This window comes from Helicoverpa armigera, chromosome 18 (assembly GCF_030705265.1).
Source record: "Helicoverpa armigera isolate CAAS_96S chromosome 18, ASM3070526v1, whole genome shotgun sequence".
NCBI classification, from domain to species: Eukaryota; Metazoa; Arthropoda; class Insecta; order Lepidoptera; family Noctuidae; genus Helicoverpa; species Helicoverpa armigera.
Window position 1 is genome coordinate 3,133,828 of NC_087137.1, and position 27,377 is coordinate 3,161,204.

The 27,377-nt window shown below is 38.1% G+C and overlaps 1 protein-coding gene across 2 annotated transcripts; it reads left to right on the top strand.

Annotated features, from left to right (window-relative positions):
• Positions 1-25,984, top strand: LOC110375780 (reversion-inducing cysteine-rich protein with Kazal motifs). 2 transcript variants are annotated; one of them, XM_064039102.1, is made up of 18 exons: positions 1-337; positions 3,041-3,178; positions 5,325-5,380; positions 15,864-15,947; positions 16,526-16,562; positions 16,768-16,959; positions 17,320-17,499; positions 17,676-17,902; positions 18,154-18,286; positions 19,268-19,409; positions 19,691-19,802; positions 20,268-20,433; positions 20,881-21,033; positions 21,409-21,588; positions 22,104-22,266; positions 22,915-23,060; positions 24,256-24,395; positions 24,933-25,984. In XM_064039102.1, the coding sequence occupies exons 2-18, from the start codon at positions 3,073-3,075 to the stop codon at positions 25,566-25,568; spliced, it is 2,853 nt and encodes a 950-aa protein (XP_063895172.1). In that variant the 5' UTR covers positions 1-337; positions 3,041-3,072; the 3' UTR covers positions 25,569-25,984. The 2 variants fall into 2 exon arrangements, with proteins under 2 accessions (XP_063895172.1, XP_063895173.1); XM_064039103.1 differs by having other exon boundaries at positions 16,771-16,959.
• The last annotated feature ends 1,393 nt before the right edge of the window (positions 25,985-27,377 follow it).

Below are 27,377 nucleotides of genomic sequence, written 5' to 3' on the forward strand. Positions count from 1 at the left end.
GAATGAATTTATGCCGGTCTATTTAGTAACGCGTCAATTTGGCGCGAGAAAGGTTGTGGGGGAGGTTACATTGGAAACTTATTGAAAAGCGCGCGAATTATATTCTCGGGTTATCTGTGACTGTGAAAATTAAAAAGTTAATTGAATCTTTATGTTTTTTTTGCTGGTTGATTATACTAGCGTCTATTTTTTTGTGTTGTGATGTGAGTTTTATGAAAGATGCGTTAGAATTATCAAGAACAAACAATAGAGATAAGATTTGTCCTAGACTGAACTTTGGAGACACGTGAGATGAAACGGACTAAAAATAATTCATCTTAACTTTGGCCTGTTTTAGGTGAGTACCTAGGTACCTATTTACTTGTAAGTACAATAATCATTACAAGTGTATTTGTAATAATTATTTAATGATGTTGGTAATAAATGGTAGCAATGTAAATATCAAAAGATAAAGGAATGTTTGAGTTATCTATGTCTACATTATTCATATGTAAATAATATATTTGCTAATATTAATCGAGCACCGACTCTTGAAGCCGATCTCTTTGATGTAATATCTCAAAGAAATTATTTCTTTGATGTTTTAATGACAACAGTTCTGAAATGAATATTTGTAAGATCTAAGATTGCTAAATTAGATATTTGAGTCAATTACACTCGAAAGTTTTTAGTTTAAATCCTTATCTCTATAGTTATTATTTTAGCGTTTTTAATGAGTCGGTGACTGGGTCAGTGTCAGATTTCTTAAAAGTTAAAATAATACAATTGATAAAGGTTGTTACACATAACTATTGACTAAACCAATATTTTTTTTTTATTTCAAACCAGTCGTTGTAAACGTTCGTGTCTTTACATAAATATGATTTTTGAGTTAAATAGTAGGTAGGCTTCGTATTGAGTTGAGTATTTTTGTGAAAATTAAGTTTAAATCTAACCTTACTGAGTTACTTCAACCCTCATATACTTAAAAAATTTAAATACCGAAACCCTTCTGCTTTTTGAATTTCTTCAAATATTCAGCGATCAGGGATTAAATATTTTTTAAAGTTGAGTCATAAATGTAAATTTTTAAACAGTTATTCTTTTTTGAGGGAAAACGTTCTACGTTACAAGGAATAAGTTACGACTTAGGGAGTAATAAAAAGTTAAGTTTGATAGCTGTGGAAGTGGCGCTTGCTATACTGCATTTGTGCTGTATGTTTATTAGGTAGGTAGGTACTGCATTTGTTCTTTCTTGCGGTTTCACCCGCGACCCGGGGAACTTCTTCCCGCACCCGGGTAATATTTTGCCTATGTCACTATGTCGGGGATAGTGCGTAGCTTCCCAATAGTGAAAGAATATTTCTAATCGGTTCAGTAATTTCGGAGCCTTAACAAACAAACCAAAATGTTTCCTCTTCATTATATTGGTAAAGATTTCTATTTACAAAGTTTTCGATTAGGTAAGTGAAAAACTTTAAACACCCATTTCACGCACCTAAGATAACGTTAGGTATAAACTCTTTTCACCAAACCTTTATAAAATTCAAGTAGGTACCTAGGTAGTTTCTGACCGCTTGCTGCAACCAGCCAGAGCTATAAACTTTTTAATTTGCATTACGGAAATCCAAGTTTAAATTCCTTCTCAAATATTTACGGAGGTTGCTATAACATTCTCAAAGACAAACTTCTAGACAACACTTTACGGCGTAAAAGCCTAAGTTTACTTTTGAAGTTGAGTCCGTGCAGAGCGATAAAGCATTTTTATTTTAGTTTGGTAGATTCACACGGTCCGACGGTTTGCTTTGATTTGTGCTAAAAGTTAGGACGAATGTGAACGCGAATGTTTCACGTACCACACATTAGTGTGAGCATATGTTATTGTGGCCACTTACATGTGTTCTTGTTCATTTGTTACAGTCACACGACTGTTTGATAGTCGCCGACTATTTAATTAACATTTACAAAATAGGTCGCACTCGGAGGCATGGCTGGCTGAATTAGAACGCTATTTAAAATTAAAAAGAAAAAAAAGCGTTTGACTATTTTAAAACGGCGGGAAAGTGAAAATAGTTCCCGTCAGTGTTCATTTGATTTACTAATGATTTCGTTATCCGGTTTGGTCCTTGATGTGAGTACAAAATTCTGTCTTTCATCCGCTCTTTTGTAACGCTTCAGTCTCTGAAACCCAATACAGGAAAAGGAACATACTTATTTCTGTAGTTATTTGATAAACTCTTTTCTACACATTACTGAAACAGTATTATTTAAATTAATGTGATAATTGCTTAAAGAACCAGTTACAAAGTTAGTGTCTCCCTACACAGCGTTTACAGACTCGTAAAATGTTCAATTACGCGTGCCGATGTAAACTGCCGAATATTTCCGTTCTCTATTACATTTAATCAAGTGCAACGTACGAGTCTCGGCCGTGTCGTACTTGTAAACGAGAACGCGCTCTAATTAGTCCCAACACGGCGATAAAGGCGGTAATGTGATAAATTAACGACTGTTCCTTTCACCGACTTTGATATCAAAAGCTTACGTTACAAGCTATAGGGCTCATAAAATATTTTGTTAGACACTAATATGATTTGTTGATGGCCTACTTAACGTAGCTGGTTAATTATTTTTATGTTAATTTTTATAACGTTATGACACTTTTGTTGGTGACTGTTTATAGGTTTGTTGTAATAAAATTGTAACGTTATGTCCGCGGTAGTACTTAATCGAGCATCAATCACGCAGGGATTGCTTGATTTATCGAAGCTATTGATTTTATTGGCGATTCGATCGGCGATGACTCAATGTAGGTGTATTGTGATTTACGGTACTCAGGGCGCCGCTTCCTATTTATTACATACGGAAGTTTATTTACATTTCACTGCTTACATTAAAATAAACGAAACATACATATCTGTAAAAAGAGATAGTGTAGGTGTAGGTTCTAAGTATTTTTGAAGAAAAATCATTTCGAAGAACGATGATGATTATGATTTCTAATCATAAACTGAAGAAATCAAAATAAATACTTAGTTTAATACATATTTTAATTTTACAGATGTAGAAGAATAACGAAGTGATTGCTGAACCATGGAGACCATTAAAACTTGCAGCAGATATCGAAGGAGGCACGCAGATGTGCTGAAATCCAGCCTTATATTCGTGGCAGTCTCACTGGCCTGTGTCAATTCGCAAGGTGAGGAATTGAGCAACTTTTTTTATATAATTTTTTATCCAAATAATAGCAAATTAGTGAATAATGAATGGACACAGCTCACAATACATACACCTTATACTTAATGAAAAGAAAAACGTAACATCACAGATTATGAAATAGATACTACGTAGGTAAATGCACTAAATGCTTAGTTTGTTAGTTAGTTTGACTGTTCAGAACCAACAATCCTATCATGTGTAGGAGTCTATGTTGTATTGATTAAATTCACTAATAAGGTCAATAAAAAGCAAGTATTTGGACGGTACATTTTGAGCTGAATTCTTGGAAGTCCGGACGATTCATATTGTTATAAGTAAACAAAAACGCGACTGATTAAAGTACCAAATCTACACATTTTCAAGAACGACTTTATTTTCTACAATAGACGAAGAATAAACTTAAAAAGTATCCCAGATAAAATGTGGTACGTTTGTATGGCAGGTCATAATTTAAAAATTTAAATGATGTCACATAGAACATGACAAAAGCTCGGCGGAGCAGTGGCGCCAAACTGCAATATTTACTGCACTTTGCTTCCAGTGCACCGAGTTAACTTTTCTCGTTATTTCAACAAGCGTCTTTCTCACTTGGAATTCGATCAGTAAATATCCTTATCGCGCCTCTGGCATCAAGAGAAAATTATTAATAGTCCTTCACAACTATATTTTGCGTTGAGTGGCAGTGATGTACGCTTTAAGTAATGTAGGTTATAATAAAGACAGCTTTATAGAAAATGATGTGATCATCCGGTTAAGCGACAGTATAATCACGGGTTGCAATATCCTCTCCTAGCGGTTCGTCTACACTATCGTCTAGTTTAGTTTTGATAACGCTTTGTTTTTCACAAGCGCCGGGATAACGGCCATTAATCAAAGACTTAGTGCCGGCTAAACATAGAATGCAGTCAGAGATAAATCTTGAGCTTTTTATAAATTACTAGATGCGACTGTGGTTCCACCTGCGGTCTCAATTTATTCAGTCTACAAAATTTACCCTGGATGTTTATTTTCTAGCAAATTATTAAGCATAGACTACATTCCACCTGGGACGCAAATATACTCCTTTAATATTTTTACATAAAATGTTGCTTAAGGTATTTGAAATGAAATAAACGTTTATGGAAACGTGTGAATGGTAGTCTATTAAGAATATAAGTTATAATATAGACGATACATATTAACACACATCACAGAAGTCAATTCACAAACACATAAAGCAGAATAGAAACGTCTGAATCAAATTTGATTTCGGTCCGTTCAAATATTTGTGCAAGGAGCTCTGAGATCCGAGAGCGCGATAGTGTATAGCTTGCCTAGATATAGGTAGTTCTAGGTACACTAGGTCTACTATACTTCCTATAATTTGGTTCTAACAAAATCGGGCTCTAGGGGATTGGCTTATTAAACTGGTTTGCCAACAACCTGTAAATATCTACTGCTTTCTCCCTGATATTGAAAGTAATTACTTGAGTATCATGCAAAATGTAGTCTATTGCATTATAATTTTCTATTCTATTTAAATATTTTACGTTGACGTCTGAGCTCTGTATCCTGTGTCGCGTTTTATTTTAACATATTGATAAAGTAAACGAACAAAAGTGACTCATTATGTTTCTCAGGAAGAACCTAAAATAGGGGTTATCTTAATAGTAACGTATGCCGTCATCAAATGACAGGGAGTAGTGAGCGTTCAAGAAGTCTGGGTGCTGACTGCTCCAGAGAGAAGATCCGAAAAAATCCGGAAATCTACATACCTGAGGTCTGGTAGAGACATACAAAAACTTACTACCTACGAGGCCTCTAACATTACATTTGTTCCAGTATGTAAAAGCAACATATTTGAATTTAATCAACATGAGAGCCAGTGTTCCAGGTCAAGAACGTACATTACTTCGAGGCTGGTACATCTCGATATCTAAATCGCGTAATAACATCGGAGTGATATGAATAAAAGCGGTCGTTAGAGGAAATAGATCAAACGCTTTATACCGTCATCTGTAACTGTCACAGCTACTTTATTGTGGTCTGGCACCAGCTGTTGTGCTCCAGCCGACTGATCCCTCGTCTATACAAATAACTTGGGTGCTATAAAACATTCCGTATTCATGTTTCTAATTTTGTTCCAGACATAACAGCTTGCTGCGACAAAGCCGAGGGGACGTGTCGCAGTGTTTGTGACAAGGTAGGTAATCTCCAGCACTTGACCGCATTTCCCAGCGTCGCAGAGATGCATGCTAAAGCCCCGATCTAATCGATGGCATTTTCCCGTGCGCCGCTGACCGTGTCATATCGGGCACGTTTCGCTTACGCATGTAGGAATCCTTCCTCAACAAGAACAAGGACATTCCTGCAAGCAGGCATATCTATGTACTCCTCGCCTTCAACCGCGCGATATCGTAATCCCCCAAACTTTCCAATCAAAGTTTTCAGTGGAAAGGTAAATTGTCTAATTAGAGCAGATTTATTGCTTCCCCAAAAGTTTTCGGTCGCCGTATATTTTTATCCGTCCACCGAGGTCATTCAATATTTTGTTCAACATAATGGTACCGTTCTACAACCACAAAAGCAAGACAAGTCTTTGAAATGTCTGAATTCCTTTTACAGTGTCCGTCCGCGTCTTTGATGTAACGTTTCATCTAAAACAAATAAAGAATACGTTGACATCTACCAAACGTAGTCATCTACGATTTCCTTTAGCAAGTCGTCCTGCGCTATTGAAATATTATGCTAAGGAAATTATTCGAGTCGCCACGTCGATCCTAATCAAGAATCGCGTCACAGCGCGGTCCGTTCCGAGAAAGCGCGTCGAGTGAATAAAAGTTAAATTATTAAAACACGTAAGAAGAGACGAACGCCGTGCACTAATACATTCGTATTTAATTCCGTCTTGTTAGGGAACACCGCGTGACGGCCGCTTCCTCCCCCGCGACACTGTTTGAATAAGTTACGCGCCACCATCGATACTTTGTTACATTCATAAACGTAGACGATAAACCTGTATGATGGCATGCACTCCATAGAAATTCAATATTACAGAGTAACAACTACTCAAACATGCACATAATATTACTCAGAAACACATTAACTTTATTCGTAGTTTAAGATAGCACGTTCCCAACTATCCATTTCTACGATTCCACTGAATAGGTATGTTATCCTTATTGATAATCGGTACGATAATGACGCCACAACCCTAACTCATCCGGTGATTTCGTCTATAGCTCAGCAGGGTCGAGGCGGAGACAATCTAAATAAAGTGGCTGCTCGTTAAACCAGCTATTAAACGTACTTAACTCCTTGTAAAGACCCTTTGACAATTAATTAAACTGATATGAAACCGTATGCTGTTTATGAATAGAAAAATGATTAAAGGACTGATAGATTAGTCTGTAATTTGGGACTCATGGAAATGTTATTGTTTACAATGTATAGGAGTGTAATTGTAGTAGATGACAAGGCAGCGCCATCCAATGTAATGGCTTAATAACAGCGTCAGCCATTTTGCTGTGGGGTTGGACAGGGTAATGACATCAAAAAGTAGCCGGAATAAAAGCTATGCGGTATTTCATGGGGTTTTCCCTGAAATAGTGAGCACATTTAACGTTAATGTTATGAACCTATAAACTTTTATGTAAATATCGCTGCTATCTGATGATAGCGAAAGGGATTTTATTAGGTGACAAGAAGTTAACAAAATTTATTGAATCCAATTATGAATTGAAATAGAGGCAGTTTGTTTAAATCTTTAAAGCTGAAGGAAACGGGGTGATCTTGACATGAGTGTGTTGAGAACCCTCACAATTATTTATGGTGACATTCCATCCGCTGTTTACAGGATATCTCTATTAATAGAGACATAAAACAAATAATATTATTCGTAGATATTTTATGTTATTGTTGATTGCGTCTCATATAGAACATCTGTAGGGTTTATTAAGATGTTAGCATCTCATAAATTGTTGCGGAATTTGTAGCGTGGCAGTGATGAATCTAGCAAGCAGCGTGTGTACTCTACTAACGACACACAATGAGCTAACGTAGCGTACTAGCGCTGAAATTCACAACCACAAATTCTTGAGTATTTATGACTAGGACCTGTAAAATATGGATTTCGTCTTTGTATAGCTAAATATATCTAAATTAGAAGTTATTCCATTCAAGCAAAATATCCAAATACAGATCTCTTTATTTTAATCAAATAGAATAAAATAGTAAAGCTGATAAATAAAGCTGGAATTGTAGCTACGTGTGCACTTACGTTTGTATGTGACAACCCTATCAGCGTAATGGTTTACTCGAGCAGTGAACAAGCTAGTTTATTAGATACACGATGCGCAATCTTGTACTTGTTACTGTTAGCATTCATTGAAACCCATGTTGTTTATTGAACGACTTCGCCACACAACCATTGACCGAATAAAAAATACATAACAATAACTTCAGCTGTAAATAGATTTGCGTAGAACATTTTCAGGCGACTACATCAAAGGCAGGCGGCTTCTTTGATACGCGAATGACCCAGGTTGTCACGGGCGTTTTTTGAAATATGTTTGTTCACCATAAATATTTTGACGACATGCGCGAAAATGAGAATGAAACAGAAAAATAATTTATCACCGGCGTAAAACTGTCACCAGGCTGTCGGGCCTGGATTATGTCAATGTGAATTGATGGTGAGGGCACATGGAGTCGCCCAGCCGGATAATATGTAAAAACTCCTTGTTTCCTTAATGGTGTCATGGGGGATGTGCTACTGGACTTCTAACACGTGTTTTGATTTAGATTATAGTCCTCTGGTAGGTCCTGTCTGTTTAATGTTAAGGCCTTGATATACGTATGTATATCAAGTCCGATTTATCATAAATATTCAACGTAGTCCGCTAGAATGTTCACGATTACTCATGTGGCAGTCAACTCGTCCGCACATTAACATGGCGTGTGGGGAGTGGGATGCACGTGACATTTCGTTACAGGGATCATCAGCCGTGACAATCACGCCGCGGTCCCGTCGTATCGGGAATTTGTTAGGCGTGATCGGGATGCCGAGACCGAGCCCCAATCTATCGGATGCCGAGCACGTAGCCTCGACTTTAGTGGCGTTTACCCGACATCCACGTTCCTTGCCCGCTCGAATCATTTGTAACAGATATCCTAATAAATCTTAGTATCTAAGTCAAGTATGGCAATAAAACTTTGCCAAATGGTCATTAAGGACAGAATGGAAACTTACTAAAGTCTATAACATTTATCATACTTCCAAAACCAGCACCAATTGTTTTTTATTAGCAATTAACATGCCTGTATGACTAAATTACTCCCCAGAAATAGAGCGCAAGTGTTGTCATAAACTAGAGTACTTAACTACCGAACAAAAAATGATAATGACGTGCAATAAATTAAGAAATAAACTCGTACTAAAGTAATACGAGTACCATAATCCGCGGCACATTCCCCTTCAACTTGAAAGTTGCGAATACAAACAAACAAACTCGTCCGATGGTTCAAAGCGGGTGAAAATAGATTCGTCTGAAATCCTTTCATGTCTGTCCGTCCGTCCCACGTCCGCGACACCACGGCTCTCGGAATACGATACCTAATATCTTATTTAAATTGACACATTGAAGTTGCTACCGACAGGTAGAGTCAATCACCAACTCCTCCAATTAAAACGTTTGTGTGTCTTCACAATATACTTTTTAATGAAATCTCTCTGCAATAATAATTGCATCTATAGATAGTAGCAATTTAATAATCATTTAATTTAAAAGTTATACGTAGCAAGGCCAGCATTCCAATTAAAACTATGAGAACTAGTCAAACTTATTTTCTACGACAATTTCATTTTAAAATCGGTTGACACGGTGGCGAAATTGCGACACAGAACAAATTAGTGCCATCAATATCATCAGAGAAATACGTGTACGTTTTAGTTTGAGCCAAATACTTTGCATCTCTGAGATAAACCATTTGACGTTTGTACTATACGTAGGTAGAGTAGTAGCCAATGTCGAAAACGCGAAGCTTTTCGAAAAATCTGAACAAACAAATTTGCGAGGTGTGCAGGGAACCAAGTGTTAACACACTGCAGACATGCTAAGTTATTAGGCAAATTTAAGTTTAATTATTACGAAAATTCTTCTTTGTTTATTCTTTACTGTATTTTTATGGTATTGTAGCAGCTTTTTCGGTCAGGGAAAACGGAATTCATTGAGATAATGGAAGCTACCTCATTATTATTGTATCAGACAAGACATCTCAAGGGGAGGCTGGGAGAGGAAGGGGAATAGAATGTCACCAGCTCGTTAATCACTGTTCTGTCGCCGCACTCGTGACGTCTCCAACGTTTTGGCCAAACTTTATTGCTCCTCCGACAAAAGAGTTTAGTGAAAAGATACACGTTCCACATCGTAAATGTCTACACTGTTTTAAAATAAGAATTTACAAATAAAACATTGACATTACGGACCACGTCTTCGCCTTGCTTGGATATTTTAATAATAAACTCTAAAGAAAACTCCTCTGAAGTTCGAAAATTCTTCACTTCGAATATAATGTTTACAAATTGACTTGGTAGAAAACCACTGATAGTTGGCGCGTTTGAAATACTCAATTCAAAGTCAGTTATTTCTCAAAGAACCGTGTAAGCTGGTATGTAAATCAAGCCATAGGAATGGCATCAAAACAGATTTACAAAGAAACATCAAAGCTGTGACGGTGCCGCCGTTTTGATTCCGTCCTTTGATTACTGGCCGAGTTTGTCCCGGGTTTGCTATTTTGGTGCTGTTTGTTGTAGCGTGACGCTGATAAATTGGAACAATACAAAACAAAAATGTTCGGCATAGTGTGAATGGTTTTGTTCATGATGAACATGGCTGAGCAATTGAAACATACATAGGTGTCGTGCCAATTGCATTCGTGACAGCCCTGAGGCACATCAGTGGCCGGTCGCCACGCGCCGTCGGCTTCCCCGTGGCAATAATTACAGGCGGGTAGTTGCTAAACTATTTAGGGCGTCGTGCAGAGTACACTGTGTACGTCGTTTTATTATGTCAACTGAAAACCCTTTGTGTTTTAATTAGCCCCCAAATGGTAGCCGAGATCTTTATTGGCTGTGGCGGCATTTCGAGATATCATTAGCTCTGCGTTGATTTATTGGCACATTAAACTGATCTATTGATTTGCTTTTCATTGAAGTAGAGTGATGTTGCGTAACTCTGGGCTTGTTGCTTGATATTATTTGGACTAATTACATCTTTAATGATCTATGACTGATCATTAGGATCTTCTGTTTTCGTTTTATCTTTGGATATGTTTGATTATTTGGGTATGCAGCCCTATGCACATTAGTTAAAGCAATCAATGTTCAATCAGTGTGATGTATGCCTGGCACCTGGTGTTTACCTGCGATGCGCCGTAAGCTAATTCACACGTCGCAGGTGGAGCTACCTACCGCCGTTCTCAGGACATTACACGCGTTTTATTATGCGATTTCCTACTAAGTAACTCCATAAAACGGTGGGAACGACATATCCCTCTACAATTTAATATCTATACACATTTTCCCGTCATGTTTAGTCGTAAAAGCATTTTCATGTCTTTCTATTTTGTATCCACCATAAGTTCATAACCAAAAAAGAGATTTGTGCCATTATTGAAATAGCTTTGTCTTCCAGTGGAATATTGCGGATTAATTAAAGATTTATCTCGTCAATGTACCGCGCTGAAATGTCGCGTGAAACCATAATTTATGTTATTTTCAGAATGTTCTTGAATACATTTTAAGAAAATGGTAATATTGATAAAGAGAAGACAATCTAAAGCCAAAACTTTTTCAGAACAAGATACCGCTCTAAAATTTGAATGAAGGAAAAGAAAGTTAATTTAAAGTAGAGACCGGAAGCTGAAATATTACTAATATACTTAGTGTTTGAGCATTGTTAATAAACACATAAACCGGCAGGTAATCAACACTCACGGATCGAAAACGAGCAGAGCAACGCGTGAATTCACCGCAAAATGCACCGGAGACCAGTTAAATTTTATTAGAGCCATTATTATTACGCCGTATTTATGCAGGATGATTGCCGAGCGTGCGTTCCGAATTCTAATAGATTCATTGTCTTCGCGGTTCCTTGAATGGTGCTATTTGTCACAAAACAAGGGTCGAGGACCTCGCTGTTATCATCGCTTCATCGGTGATCATGTGGACCACGCTACCGGACTTAGTCTGAATGTTGAATGTTTGTGTAATCTGAGCAAACTGCCAGCAAACAAACAACGTGGCAAGTGAAAGGTGACAAGTCCTCCTGTTTACAAGATACTTCTTTGATTTATGGTTTGATGCAATAGTATCTCCTAGCCTCAAAATACCAAAGAGTTGTGGTGGCTGTTTTGTCCCTTAAGATTTGAACAGACAAACTTAATTGTTTTCGTGCTGAAGTGACAGAAGATTTATGATCACAATATAACTATGCTTATGAGCAGCCACGGCAAAACGAATAAAAGATGGATTACAAGATTATCATTATTAGTAAAGGAAACAGTAACAAAATAATACATAGAATCTATTTCAGTTACAAATCGAACGTAGTGCGTTAAGTCTTAGAGTAAACAAATCCAGGAAGTATTTAAATGTGATGATTGAACACTTGCATAAAAACTAACATTCCGAACACGTAGGTGACAGGACGTGTCAACTGTCATGGCGTCAATGCCAGCACAATGATGTCAACCACATCCGATTGTCTCCATGCTAATACCATGGGAGACCACCTTCGTATCATTGTGATACCATGAGGATTTTTTATTCACTGCATTTGACAAATGTATGAGCGGATGGAATATTAACATATTTTTTGGACACAATTCCTGATATATTTTATGATTATTCTTGTGGATCATCCTTTGTTTTATCATTTAAGTTTTTTTGGTGCCTATTATTCGGCATCCTGGAATTTAATTGCTGTCGCAAGACGCCTCTTCGCGATTAATTCTTTTAATTTGTACTGTTTGCTCTTGGCATGCCAGTGAGAACACGAACAGTAATCTATCTGGCTTAGGCTGACTCGCAGGAATTTGTCTTCGATCAAGTTCAATTGGTTTCAGTAATTCAACGATAATTTTCCAAAGTAGGTGATGCTACTTAGCGAATTATACTTCACAGATAGGAATAATCGCACATTGTATTAGAATCTTTTCCCGAAAAAGCTGCATATATAAAGATAGCTGGAAATGAAAGCTAACTAAAAGTTCCCCGGTCTATTCTACGAGCGTTTAATTGTGTCTGTCGCATTAGGAAGTTATATCGGAGTACGTCGGTGAGTGTTGCCAACACTCATAGTATGTCGGTTGGAAGTAGTCTGCCGACTGTAGTGTGACTCACGCGGGACAAAACGATCTCTCCGCTTTAAAATAACGCTGCGTTTTAATTAATTTAATTGCACGTCGACGGTTAATTCTTTATTGATTCAAAAATTGGCATTGGTAGTCATCACATTATGTGTTGAAAGAATTAAAGTTACTTCAAATGAACCGTTGGATGACTCTCGAAAGAGCTTAAATTCTTAAGTAGGCGTTAAAATTATGAAATCGCTGACGCTGGGAGGGAAGGAAAGGCACTTAATTTGAATTGGCATAGTAATGAGTTAGAACAGGAATTCATTAATAAAGCTATGCAATCCTTTCTGCTTATTTTACGAGAGCTACGCGGTCTGGGTTCTGATGATATTTAAAATAAAATATGACATTGCCATTCAAGTTCATGTTGAATACCAATTTGCAGATCGTCGCTTGTCGGAGAATAAACCGTGATTGCAGATTGTGTGGGTTGAATTAGTCTTGTTGGCCCCATCTGATTTGTATACAATGATCATTGTTCCGACACTTCACGTGCGAGGCTTGAAGCCCATAGGTTAATCGATGACATTATTCGATACCTCGGGCTTGTACATACGAAGTTAAGCATTCCTCCAGTAATGTCCCATAAGCCCTTTAAGTTCAAAGGTGTCGTTATGTTATACTATCACAACTTAATATATTCTGTGATCTTATTGTGACAGCTTAATAGCCGAGGGAAAATATGCACTTCGTTTTTATTTTATGGCCGTGTCTTCGTGTTCGTATTTTTAAACACTCGCCTTTGCCTTTCGTCACTAAAGAAAATATCGTAAATTATGCACTCGAAATTGTCAGCATAGGCGATTAACTTCTAAATGATGGCTGTTTCTTTTGCATAACTGTGTCACGTATTGTTATTTTGTTCGAAATTTGTGTCTTTTCTGAATTATACTCTTAAAAATGTCAAGAGTATTTAGATCCTATTAAAAAAAACTGCTGCTATCAAGAAAATAACGAGACGATATAACCGCTAAATGTTTGCCAACTTCGTGGTCTAGACTACACGAATAGTGTTTGTTGTTTCATAAATAAAGCAGGCTAAAATAATATTATAATAGGTACACCGCTATGAAAGTTAGCAAAACTTTTAACAACGTCGTCTCTCCGACCTTTCATGAACTCGCCGCAGTACATGAAGTTGTTTTATTAGTAAAAAATAATTAAACACACTTTATCAGTAGTCAGACATCGTGTGTGTTTGTATAGTGTGTGCTCACCTCTACAACAAGTGCTGATAACCCTATAGCGCCGTCTGACAGATAACGCGACCCACCAGATGCACATCTCAGTTATTTATGCATACGGCTGTGATTTCGTAAGCTTCCTAGGGTTATCTAATAAATGTGATTGCTTCCATAAATTTTGACATAACTTCAGATAGTTACGTTTTCTTCGAATTAAGTAGACGAATAGTGCTGTTTGTTGATGTGTCAAAACTGAGAATTGATAGCATTACGGAATGGAGCATTTGTTAAACCCACACAATATTATGTTTTTGTGAAGATTATTTATGTTAGCAATCATAAAGTAACATCAGACAACTAATTCCGATGTGGATTCAAGTTAAAAATAACTCCTGTGTTGTTAAAAATGTCGCTGTCACGTCTTTTCTCAAAAAAATTAAATAAACAACTGTAACAAGATTTTGCCACATTTTATAATAGAAAATAAAGAGAATGGTATGGAATAGGTTATTAAATAAAATTAAGTCATTGAACTTTAACATCATTAGATAAAATGCAATGTAACAAATCTATTAGTCGCTCAACCTTTTAATTAACTCAGTAACATGATACATGCAGTGATAAAGTAACAAAATATCTTGAAAGGGCCGTCGAGCGACTGTCGTTAGAGTAGAGAATGTGTAGCTACATGTAGCGATGTGTCCCGACATCAATTATTATCATTAAGCGGGTGTAATGCGTGCGATTGCCAAACAAATGTTAAATGTGCAGAAAATATAGTTTGTGCGAACATGGATCACGAGATTGGAGAATCCGAATTCCTATGTGTCAATCGTTTGTAAAAAGTACCTATAGAATACAGAAGATTATAGCGCATGGTAATATTTAGGTATAGAATACCAAGTTGAATATAATATTGAAATATAAAAAAAACCGGCCAAGTGCGAGTCGGACTCGTGCACGAAGGGTTCCGTAAATTACAGTTAAATCAACCTATCTCAAAAACTATAAGAGATACTTTGATCAAACCAAAAATCGTTGAAAGAGTTAATTAGCATGCATCACCTCTATTTTTTTTAGAATTTTATACCCCGTAGTTATAAAAATAGAGGGGGGGGGACATACTTTTTACGACTTTGAGAGCTGATATCTCAAAAACCGTTCACTTTAAGAAAAATGTTTTTTAGAAAACTTTATATCATTTTAAAAGACCTTTCCATTGATACCCCACACGGGTATGTACATCGAAAAAAAAAATTTCATCCCTCAGTTACATGTATGGGGGGCCCCACCCCCAATTCTTTTTTTTACTATTTAGTGTCATATTTTTGTAGCGGTTCATACAACACATATTCCCATCAAATTTCATCACTGTAGTACTTATAGTTTCCGAGTAAATCGGCTGTGACAGACGGACAGACGGACAGACGGACAGACGGACATGACGAAACTATAAGGGTTCCGTTTTTGCCATTTTGGCTACGGAACCCTAAAAAAGGATTTTATTATAACGAACACTTCTTGACGGTCGGGTAAAAACTGCAATACACTGAAAACTTCCTAATTCATAATATGCCTCTAATATCGTAGGTTTACCAAAGTTTTTCACAGATTACGCTACAGGCCTATACACTAAGCAAACCTCTACAAGACAAAAAACTTTTCTAAAACTAATTTCTTCGGTCTGTTGGACTTACTGCACTTTTCTACGCTTCAGTCGTCCTAATCGCAGGGAACACGTGTTTATATACCACTAACATGTTGCCCGGTTGCGCAACTTTTATTACCTACATCTTATTCGGTTAATATTGAATGTTGTCATTACGAGGATGTGGGTACGTTTCGTAATACTGTTGGTGTTTGTATATTGGTTAGCAGGGGAAGTAATATCTGTAACGCTGAATTTTGAAATTGTACTAATAGAGTAGCAAACTAATTTGGTTTCTTGTGTCGTCGTGATTATTGACATGGGTTACTATTTTTTCTTTTCTAGATTCCATATATCATTCATTCTTGATCATGCTCTATTTTTAAAGTCTTCGATCGAAAATGTAAAAAATGCTTCATGATTTTCTTTTGTTTTAGATGTCTTTGGTGGAGATAGCATCAAATGCGTCCACCTTTGAACAAATGGTCCCAAACATCTACAGATTTTGCACACCACGCTTAGTAAGTATGCATGACACTATTACTGCTCCATTAAAAACATCTCTCAAGCTAGAGAAATGCTGTACTTGCTGCATGGAACAAAAGGAAACAACGCAGTTTTTGGAACAGCTTTCGAGACAAACGTCCTAGTATTCACAAAGAACGCTACTATAGGTATTAATTTCTCCGACATACCAAGAAGTTGAGATGACGCCAAACCACTTAAAAGCACTTACCGAAAATATATTAGCCCATGAATACAAACGCTAGCATCAAGTGCCCGATCGTAGGCGTAAGGCGATACGACCCATTCAGACAATCACAGCTTAGGCCGCCATTGAGTGTATTCTCTGAAATAAATCTTCATTCATTTTTGTCAATAAACCGCCTATCGGTATTGTATTGTAATTGGGGTTGGTATAGAATTTCCTGCCCTCACAAAGCAGAACCGATGTATGTATAGAGTTACTTCAAACAATAGCAAATAAGAAAGGAAGAGATAAATAAGACGTTATTTGGTTTACATACCTATACGCAAGAAGTATTAAGGTTTGTGTCTTAATGAAGATAGTTTCATGTATCTTCTGTTTTGGTTTCAGATTGAATTTTGGATTTGCATGAACAAGACTATCCAAGGTAAGATTGTTTGGATACCCATAAAGTGTATAATCGTTTAGTTTCTCTAGCTTGGCACCAATTGTATCTGCATAGATATTTCCTGTCTGTAGGTCATTGTCATTGATCGCATCTTTACCTCTCCAAAGTTCCAGATTCAAAGACTCGCCGAATCGTTACGAAGTTTCCATTGGTAGATCCTGTTTTAATTCCAAATTGAAATCAGCAGAAGTGGTGTCAGGGTCCGGGTGGTGGGGCCGCGCGTGCTGCTCGCTGGGCCGCCTGACGTCATGCCGGCACGCATGCGCGATGGCCGCCAACGAGAGCTCGCTGGTAGGCGCGGGCGCATGTCGCAGGTCCGATGAGATCGCGTTTTTCGATTGTGTGCAGAAGCAGGAGGAGGCTCAGAGATGCTGTTGTGAGTAAATAAATAAATCTAATATGAAAACAAAAAAAAAAGTTGGATTGAGAACCTCTTTCATCTTGGAGGTCGTGTTAAAGAGTAAATATATACTTTAATCAAAATCTTCTTCTTCTTTACATTATTAGAATACATACATACATAAGTAAATTAGATTATGGTTATGTTTTCCAATCAGCACGATACACATATTTCAAACGTACATAAGTACCGAATATAAGTACCTACGTTTTCTAATTTTACATCATCATCAGGCAATTTTTCTAACAGTGCCTAAACCAAGTTATCACTATGTATCAGGAACTATTTTACCTGCCGCATCAAGGAAATAATTCCACATTAACTGTATTCCCGCAGCGCAGACGCAATCCATGACGTGTCACGAAGAGTGTCAGAAAGCTCTATGGCGTCTCGGCCAATCTAAAGTAGACGTGCAAGCCAGGGCCACGGCATTACAGTCATGTGAGGAGTCGCCTGATCTGATGAAATGTTTGAGGGACCTCACAGATTCGGTGATATCCACGGATACTGCTAAATGTGAGTAGCTTACAAATCTTAATGACATGACCTTTCCTGCATACATATGATCTTCTAAATTAATCTCTAGCGAAATATCAATCTAGGCTAAATGCTTTGATAATTTTTAAACGTGGCTCGAATAGTGAGCTAACCCAAGGTTATCTGCTAGGAGGTTTTATTTCATTATGTTCCAGATTTGCCATGTTGTCGCGAATCAAACCGTCAAGAATGTCAGCCGACTTGCGAGCGCGTGCTACGAAGTACAGGAGTATTGCAGGAGATTATGGAAGCATTGGAGGTTGACTGCGGAGCTCCAGTCATACTGGATGGCTTCTGGCAATGCTTTTTGAAGAAGGACGCCCCGCCCGAACCTAAGGATCTCATCCCACATGATATAGCCAAACTGCATTGCTGTCAGAAGGTTGGTAATAAAATGTATTGAAAATAAACAGTACATTCAGGATAGAGACGTACAATAGACGATAATGTTGGTCTAGCAAAGTTGCTAAAATCAATATCTGTGTTTCGGAAACGCCACAATTCCTTGATCCATTTGGGAATCAAACTTTGCTCACGTAAAATTCTTCTACAAAGTCGTAATTTCTTGGGCAAACGAAGTATTATGTGTTTGACCGAAGTGTTGTTAGAAGTAATAGAAAGTAAACTTTTCAGGCCGTGACAATAAACTGTCGAAGATTATGTTTCGAGACGTTCAACACCGGTTGGCAAACTAACTGGCAAAAGTTCTACGCGGAGTGTTTGGGCGATCCCCAGGAGATCTCGCTCTCTGAGTGTATGGACGATGGTATGTTGGTATCAAAGCTATAATTACTAATATATGTTTTACTGTTCTGTTATAGTCCCTAATTAAGTATTGGTACTTTCTATAATTGAGGGACAAACTTCAGTATACCTTCGTATTTTTTGTTTTGTCACAATAATGTTCCTTCGTTTTCGATAAAATAATACATTTTTGAAATATGAGACAGTTAAACCCCAGGGATTGTTTTGTTAGTTAATTTTAGTTAGTACCTAATAGCATCCTATTCGTCGAGGTCGATGTTGACGCATTGACGTATTTCCCCAATGCCACGACAATTTTCAGATCAATGAAACTATTCTAACTCACCTTTTTGGAACGAACATTCTAGACTAATTACTACGAACTTCTGCAAATTCATTGCAGCACTGTATTCCAAAGTTGTCATTCCCACACATGCAGCTGGAAAACATGGTAAATTGCTCGCATCCATATTAATGTGGAATTCCCGCGCCTTGATGACACGATGCGCCGGCCATGCAGATTAGAGCATCTGACTAGAATATGCCATCCTAATAAGTTTAGCCGTCTGTCGGCTGTTTAGTTTCTTTGTATTCTGAGAGGATGTGTGTCGACTGTAATGGCATCATCGGGCTAGAAATACGACTACCTTTTGAAGTACCTAATGGTACACCCAAGTGGCACGACTTATTCTGACACTTTTGCACTACGTGTGTACATAGTCTAATTTATTTGCTCACGTAAAATTAATATTTGGGAATCGGAGATTAATTTATTATATTCAGAAAATTCCTGTTGGCCAATCAGTACCTATTCGAAACTCTTGCCCTAAATTACAATCTCGCCAGGTCACATCCATTTATAGATTCAGAGTATTCAGATCAATCAATACCCTGTATTCAGATATGAAATCTACATGTAGCTACTGCTTTTTCACATACGAGAATGAGCATATTATATTCCCAGTACCTGCCTACGTTTGAAAGAATTTGTTCTGCCTTTCAGTGGACGCGCCGTGTTCTCTCGGCTGTGGTGGTCTGACATACTGCAGTCAGCTCAATAGTCGTCCCACGACGCTGTTCAGATCGTGCACTGCGCAGGCTGATCTCGAGGCACATCTTGCAGTAGCTGAGCAGAAGGGGAGTGGGTGAGAGACATTAACTTTTCTTACTCATTTGATATAAATTATGATTATAAAAAAGAAATAAAATTAGATCTATTGCAATTTTTCTTAAACTATTTAGGACCTTGGCTTGCAGAAAGGATCATAAAAGTTTTATAACACCTTTTTACTGGAATCGTTTTTTTTATTGTTGTTTCTTTTTCATTATTTCTATTAGCTGCTAAAATACCTCTAAAGGCTTTAAGAGCCATAAAGCTTTTAGGATGGTAAATATTGGAGTGCAGTAAAAATATATTTTCTTGCAGAGTTTTGATCATTTCGGGAATGGAGCTGCCTCTGAAAAACTCCAGTCAGTGTCCTATCGATATTTGGAAGAGCGTCGCTTGCGCGTTACATGTCAAACCTTGTACAGCAAAGGTAAGAAACCTTTTTACGAAGCCTCAAATGACTAGAGCTATCAAACATTTTGAACCTTACTAAGATTGTCCTAAAGATAATATTAATTTTAATTTAAATATAAAGACAACCCTACATCATGCAGTCATCATCCAGCTCCCGCCTTTATCCCAATTTTATTTGAAGTCGGCTTAGATTTTTTCTTCTTCCGTACATTTCTATCTGTCGTCATTTCTATCTGTCGTCGTTGAAAAGTGAAAATATTTGCTGTAGTGTCTTTATGTAGCCTTTTTATCGTCCCATTGCTGGGCACAGGCGTCCTCTCACACGGAGAAAGATTGAGCATTAACCACCAAGCTTGCTCAATGCGAGTTGGTGATTTCAGACGTGATAGTCCAGGTTTCTTCAAGATGTTTTCGTTCATCTTTTTATCGGCCTTTTTGCTGTGGTGTAGATGTAAAAAAATGTTTTTTTCTAACTTTACAGGGTCACAGCAGTCTCCTATGTGCAGAAGAATGTGCTCGTCTAGTATCGTCATGTGTGGAATGGTCACGGGCGCCAGCTTCACTGAACGCGCGGGCGCTGTGTGCTCGCCTCACGCCGCCCGACGCTAATGCTCCATGTGTACCGCTACACCAGTTCATGTCACCTAGTAAGTTAGCTTCGTCATTTATACTGAACCAAACATTTATGAATCTTCGATACTATGAAATGTGGCTGAGCTTTGTAATTTGTGAAATAAAATTCTATACTAATAGTCAGAAAGCAGAAAGTCTGTCAACGAGCCTTCCCAAAGGGGTATCGGGTTGCTCGAGTAACTTGAGTTATGGAGTTCAGATAGGCAGTCACTCCGAATAAAACACTGGTACTCAGCTCCAACTGGTTATCAAAGCCGCCCAAACATAATTGAGAGCTGGCTAATCAGATGATGTATTCAAAGTATCGGTTTAAGGTCATGAATGGCCTTGTAGCATGCGTGCGCATTCCAAGCGCGATTCAAGCTAATAGTGATATATCTATTGGTACCTATTGCATTTTTTGTCAAAATCATTTTTTACTTCTCTTTGCATCTTACTTACGTGTAGTTCAAATCTTTCAGGTACAGAAGCCCCCTTACTATCAGCTAAGGAAGTAGTGACGTCACCGTGCTCCGGGTCTCCGTGCACCCCGCCACAGACTTGCGTCATCAACAGGAACTGTTTGCACGGCGGCTCCTGTCCACGGTACTATTGCGTCGATGGATGCCCTCTTGGTAAGGAATTATCATGATTTTAATTGGTTGGAAAAAAAGCTTTTAGCTGTAATAACAACTTGACTAAAATAATCCATATTTTTGAAACACAAAAACAAATTGTTCACAGCTATCCGATATGGTTGAAAATTCACGAATATTCAGTTCACACATATTCAGTTCACGCATATGAGGTAGTACATGTAAACTACAGCGAAAGTACATAGGGGTTAGTAGTACTATGGGTAGTTAGGGAGCAGAAAGTGTGACAACCAGTATCACCAAAGCAAGGGTATCACGTTGCCCAGTTACATACGTTTATTTCATAATCTTATAATCCCTTAACTTTAAATAGAAGGAAATTAACTTAATTAAAATTAAGAATATCTTTCACAGGAGACAGTTCATCACAAATAGTACCAGTTGGATCATGGGTACGTGTACCGATGCAGTCCTCTATTCGCAAGGCATGTTTCAAGATCTGCCGCTGTGGCCTCAAGGGACTGATGGACTGTCAACCATTGCCTTGTGTTGAACTTGAGAATTGTCAGCTGCACGATAGAGAAGTTAAACAAGGTAGGATATAAATTAAATTCTCTTTAAAACAATATTGGCCAGAGTATTGAGCCTTGTGGAACGCTTATCGTAAACGCGTGACTACGAGGTTTTTTATAGTTATCTAAATGAGTTTTAGTGATTGTTTATCCCTAAATTTCATGAAGTGCATATGGGATTCCACACGCTGGTGTTGGGGTTAAAAATTCCGAATTTATTTTAATATTTTATGTAGAGAAATTAATCAAATGTTCTAGACAAATTACGAAATAAGTTATTTTACTAAATATCCAAGTAGCCAGTGCGGTACGGACAGTCTTTTAATTTGTGTTTAAAGAAAATGAACACACGAACATATACCACCTCCCGCCGATATAGGTATCAAAAGTGTTGAGTGTGGACCTGCGTCATACGGTAAGGGCACTGCGACTCTTCAAAGAGGTGCCTTATCGCCACTATTGTGTCGTGCCCTGCGGCTAGGTCGTCTGACGTCTTATATAGAGTAATTAAATTGAATTATTTTGTGTATGTTATAGGCGAGAAGTACTACATGGAGTGTAACGCATGTTCGTGTCGAGGCGGGGAGCGAGTATGTGCCCGCCGAGCGTGTGGCCGCGCCGCGCTGCCGTGCTACTGCCCGCCGCACCACCTGCCCGTCAGGGCCAAGCACACCATGTACCCCAACGCGTGCCTCGCCAAGTTAGTGCATAGAAATACATGTTAAATTTAAATCGGAAGACTTCGGCAAAAGTCAAAGACGTAACCAAGGTCATGGAGAACAAAATGATAAGCGGAGTTGTTACAACGCAAAATCTCCTTAGAAAGTAGCGCGCCAAAATTCGGATGTTCGGGGGTCAAGGAATGTTAGTGACTTCACTCCCATGCGCCTTCTCTGTAATTTTTTGTAATACTAAAAGCCGTTGACAATTGTCTCCGTTGAAAATCTAACGTCTCGTTGATTCACTCATAACTAATCGTTTTGCTCATATCCATCCTACATATTTACCTAAAGGAAGGCATTTGAGACCTACTTGCATTATAACATCTCTGCTCATCTTTCCTTGCTCCGTGAACCTATCGTCTACCGTTGACGCCACGGTTCACGTTTACTCGCTGTCATTGAACTTGTACCCACGATTGCCTTGATTGAAGCTTTAATATCAACGTAAAACAAATGGAACCCAAATGGTGATATATCACGTGCCAAAACCAATCCTGAGGCTCAATTTTAGTTCAAAATTCTATCTAAATTTATGTTATCCATTTACCCATTAATGAATTAATCAAAAAAATGCCTATCTATAAAAATCTTTTCACCCATTTCATTCCTAACACTTATCTTCCCAGATGTGCGGGCGCGTCGGACGGCGAGCTGGAGTTCGGCGCGAGCTCGGTGTGCGCGGGCGCGGGCTGCGGCCGCCGGCACGTGTGCATGCCCAAGCCTAACGTGTGTCTGTCCCGCCTGCAGACTGCCTGCCCGCAGTACCATTGTGGTAAGCGTGTATATGTCACCGTAAGATTACAAACATCGTTAGATTACAATCTATCTCGAGAGATTGTAAACTGTCGAATTATTGTGAACCGTAACATCCGATTGCAATTTAACGCATTATTTTTCGCTATATTATAATCTATCGATGAGAAATTGTCAAATTGTCAACTGTCCGAAAGCTCTCCCTGATTGGTCAGTCTTTTTGTAAGATCGACCAATAATCCGTTCTGTTCCCATGGAGTTCCCGTAGACTTAGGAATGAAATAGAGGTGTCAGTTAAATTAAATAAATGCTCTTCAAAAATTCATCAAGTATTTATTATTTAGTACGAGTATGTAATTAATATTCCTGACATATGGAGAGAACAAATTGTAACGAAATATTTATTCTTCAAACACAAATTGAAATTGGAAACATATTGATTTCTGACACTTACGCGAATATTAGACATTTAAATAAAACTACTTTTACGGATTTAATCGCGGTTATATTATATTATTTAATCCCGACGTTTAAAACCAACCGCGATAAAATCCGTAAAAGTAGTTTTATTTAAATGAAATTGGAAAATTATAAGAAACAAAATAATTAGGTAGTTTGTCTTCAAACACAAATTCATTCCTAACTCTACGGGAACTCCATGGCAACAGAACGGCTGGTCGTGATTGGTCGATCTTACAAAAAGACTGACCAATCAGGGAGAGCTTTCGGACAGTTGACAATTTGACAATTTCTCATCGATAGATTATAATATAGCGAAAAATAATGCGTTAAATTGCAATCAGATGTTACGGTTCACAATAATTCGACAGTTTACAATCTCTCGAGATAGATTGTAATCTAACGATGTTTGTAATCTTACGGTGACATATATAAAAATAACATTGTATACATGTAGGAAGCTTTCTTGCGTTTAGTAATACTGTAGTTGCCAAGCACTATGACTATATGAAGCTCAGTATCTGAATTTTACATATGCCTAACGGTTACAAGTTTTCATGGAGCGATTATTTCCCTGATCTTAATTGAGTTAGATTCTGACCTATGACATTCGGCACAAAGGATCTTACCCATCCATGGACACAGATTCTTTCCTAATCAATCATGTAACTGTCAGTCAGATTAATATCTTTTACACACCCAACAAATACGTGATTATTTGATTATTAAAATCTGCTTACAAATGTGTGTTCTAGTGAGCACAGTGAACTGCAACGCCCAATCAGGACAGCCGGTATGCGACACGGACGGACACAGCCACGCGACGCCGTGCCACCTCGTCATGAGCGGCAGGAAGTTCGCCTACTGGGGCAACTGTCTGCACGGATGCTCTGCTGTGAGTATATTACTTACGTCATTAAAGTTACGTTATAAGCCAGCACCGGCTTCTGGAGTATAACTTCGTTTATGTGTCATCTCGAGACATTAATTTCAGTATCGTTTATAGTGTGACATAAAGACGTTCTCGACTAGATACTCCTGTTGAACCCCCAGCCTTCAAAATTGCGACCTCCCTATTTAAATAAACTTGTGAAACTTAGGTGAAAGAATTTTTGGAGCCAGGAGCCATTAGGGCCATGACAACTTTACCTATACCAATTTTCGTAAAAAAGATAACGTTTGGTACAATCCTGTCCCAGATGATGATGAAATCCTAGCCTATTATCAGCTACGGCGGCTCTTCTCATAAAAGGAGATCAGTCAACAGCGCAGGACATATTAAAGTTCACAAGCATTTGCGCAGACACAGATGCACTCACTATTCCTTCACTCTCATATCTCATGTCCCAGATAGAATTACATCGACCTATTTCTAACCCATTTGTGAAATGTACCAATACCTACCTACCACTACCATGTCTTACTATTTCAGGCGGGTCCAGTTTGTGGCGTGAACGGAGTGTCGTACATCTCCGAGTGCGCGGCCTGGGCGGAGTACGTCAGCGTGGACTACGCCGGGCCCTGCCTCGCCGTCGGACCCATCTCCGACCTCATGGAGCCCAAGTGTGCCCTCATCGACAGGATCAACTGCCCCCCACTCAAGAAACCCAACTGCCTTGGCTTCACTGCCCCCGGTGCATGCTGCCCAAAGTGCGGAGGAGCCCTAAGAATACTTTATTCCAAGAAACAAATCGATAGAGCGCTATACGGAACAAACATTTCCGCCAGCGTCATAAACCTCAACAATATTTTAAGAGCTCTAGAGAGACATGTCAAGATAGCCGAGTGTGCTCTCAGAGGGTACCTCACTATTGAAATGGAAATATTCGTCACAGTTGAAACGATGTTGGAAAACCCAACTGATTTACAACTCAATGTGTGTATTCTAGAAGCTGAGAAGATCGCAGACATGATAAACAGAGAGAGTGTGTTGATTACCAGTGATTTAGGTTTAAGCTCGTTAGCGTATGCGCTCACCGTGCACACGTACCCCACTCAAGGTGCTAGTACTGTAAGTCTATCCATAGCTGCGTTAATAGCAAGTTTATCTATCTACGTTTTGAGGTAGAAATATTTAGCATTTAATAATGTATATTTGTACAGTAGTTGTAAATATTGAACGTTTTAAATGTAATTTTTAGTGCCATCGTTAGAAACGTATACAAAGAATTCAGAGATTATGCTTTGGTTTGCTTTAAAATCAGGCACAAATTATTTAGTCATGTTCATAACGTGAGTTCGTTGTGCCATTGTAGTTGTAATGAGATAATGTCTTTGACTTATACAAATAATATAATGCACGATAGACTGCAAGAAGCATTTTTATAACATTTTTACAAAAGACATTTTTATAAAGTACTCGTAGTCTTTAAACCAAATATGTATTACAAATATTACTTTGTTATAAATTTTTAGATGTTTAGCTATTTTAAAAATGTGAATATTGTTTACAAGCTATTATTGAAATAAAAATCACCATTATGAGACATGTTTTTATTTATAATATATTCAACAGTGATAGTTTACATCAGTGGTTCCCAAACTTATTTTGTCTAATGCCCACTTTGAGAATAAATATTTTTTTAGCGCCCCCATTTTTTAAGGTTCCGTACCCAAGGGGTAAAACGGGACCCTATTGTTTTCGCTCCTCTGTCCGTCCGTCTGTCACCAGGCGGTATCTCATGAACCGTGATAGTTAGAGAGTTGAAATTTTCACAGATGATGTATTCAGTGCCGGTTTCAACTCTACCAGCGCCCTGGGCAAGATTTCTATGTCGCCTTCCAACTGCAGTTTAAACCCTTACGAAAAACAGGGACACATGTAGTTACCGAATGCGCGAGCGAAGCGAGCGCGATTTTTTTTTTATAGTTAACAAGTCAAAGCAAAAATTACGTAAATTGTAGCCCAATCGTACATAAGTTATTGCTGGTTGGCGAATGGGAATATAGCTTCTGATTGCGCGAGCGAAGCGAGCGTGAAAATTTTTGTTATATTTTAGAACTCAAAACAAAAATTAATTAAAATGTAGCCCACACATTTTAATTAATTTTTGTTAGGTTAGTGTTGGCGCCTATGTATTAAAATTTTGGGACTTAAAGTAGTACCGTAAATAAGAAAGTTCATATGGAAACTAGAAGTTACTTTCTTATTAATAAAAGGACTTAAAAACGACGCTACCTTTTTGCTAGGGGAGAAAAAAATTAAAAAAAAATTAAAACAACTGTAAAGTGAAACTAACCCGAAAATTGTTGAGTTTTGGATCAGTAAAAGTCCTAAATAAAAGGCAACTGTGAAATGAAGAAGCCGCGAAGGGAGCGCGATTTTTTTTGAGTAATGAGACATTAAAAGTAGCTATATGTGAAAAAAAAATCTAGTGCAAAGTAAAGAAACCGCGAGCGAAGCGAGCGCGAAAATTTTTGAGTTTTGGGACATAACACTACTTGTGTTCGTTCGAGAATTTCTCAAATTTAACGCGGATTTAAACACAAATTAAAAGAAACCCTGACTGGATCGACAGTCAGCTGCTCACAACGCCCCCATTTTCTTTCTGGGTCTCTTACCGCCCCCCTTGAGACCTGCAGCGCCCACAAGGGGGCGTTATCGCCCACTTTGGGAAAGACTGGTTTACATAATAAGACAGAATACAAGATTTTCTATTATATTTTCTTACAAGTAGGTAGATTGTTCATTAGTTATTGCAATTTTGGTAAAGGAAGGTAAGGTAAGCTACAGTAAAGTCGGCAGAATAGTCGCGCGCCGGTGACATCACCCGAATTGTGCATCTGTTAAAAAAGTCGATTTATGAAATTAACTTTAAATTACTTAATTAGGTACGGTTAGAGTAAAAAGAAGCTCACAAATCAACATTTTCACATG

Bases quoted from the DNA above. Each gene is read 5' to 3' on its own strand.
- LOC110375780 (XM_064039102.1), top strand. From the start codon at position 3,073: ATGGAGACCATTAAAACTTGCAGCAGATATCGAAGGAGGCACGCAGAT. The intron at 16,960-17,319 runs GTGAGTAAATAA...GTATTCCCGCAG, and splicing joins GGAGGCTCAGAGATGCTGTT to CGCAGACGCAATCCATGACG. The intron at 20,434-20,880 runs GTAAGTTAGCTT...CAAATCTTTCAG, and splicing joins ACACCAGTTCATGTCACCTA to GTACAGAAGCCCCCTTACTA.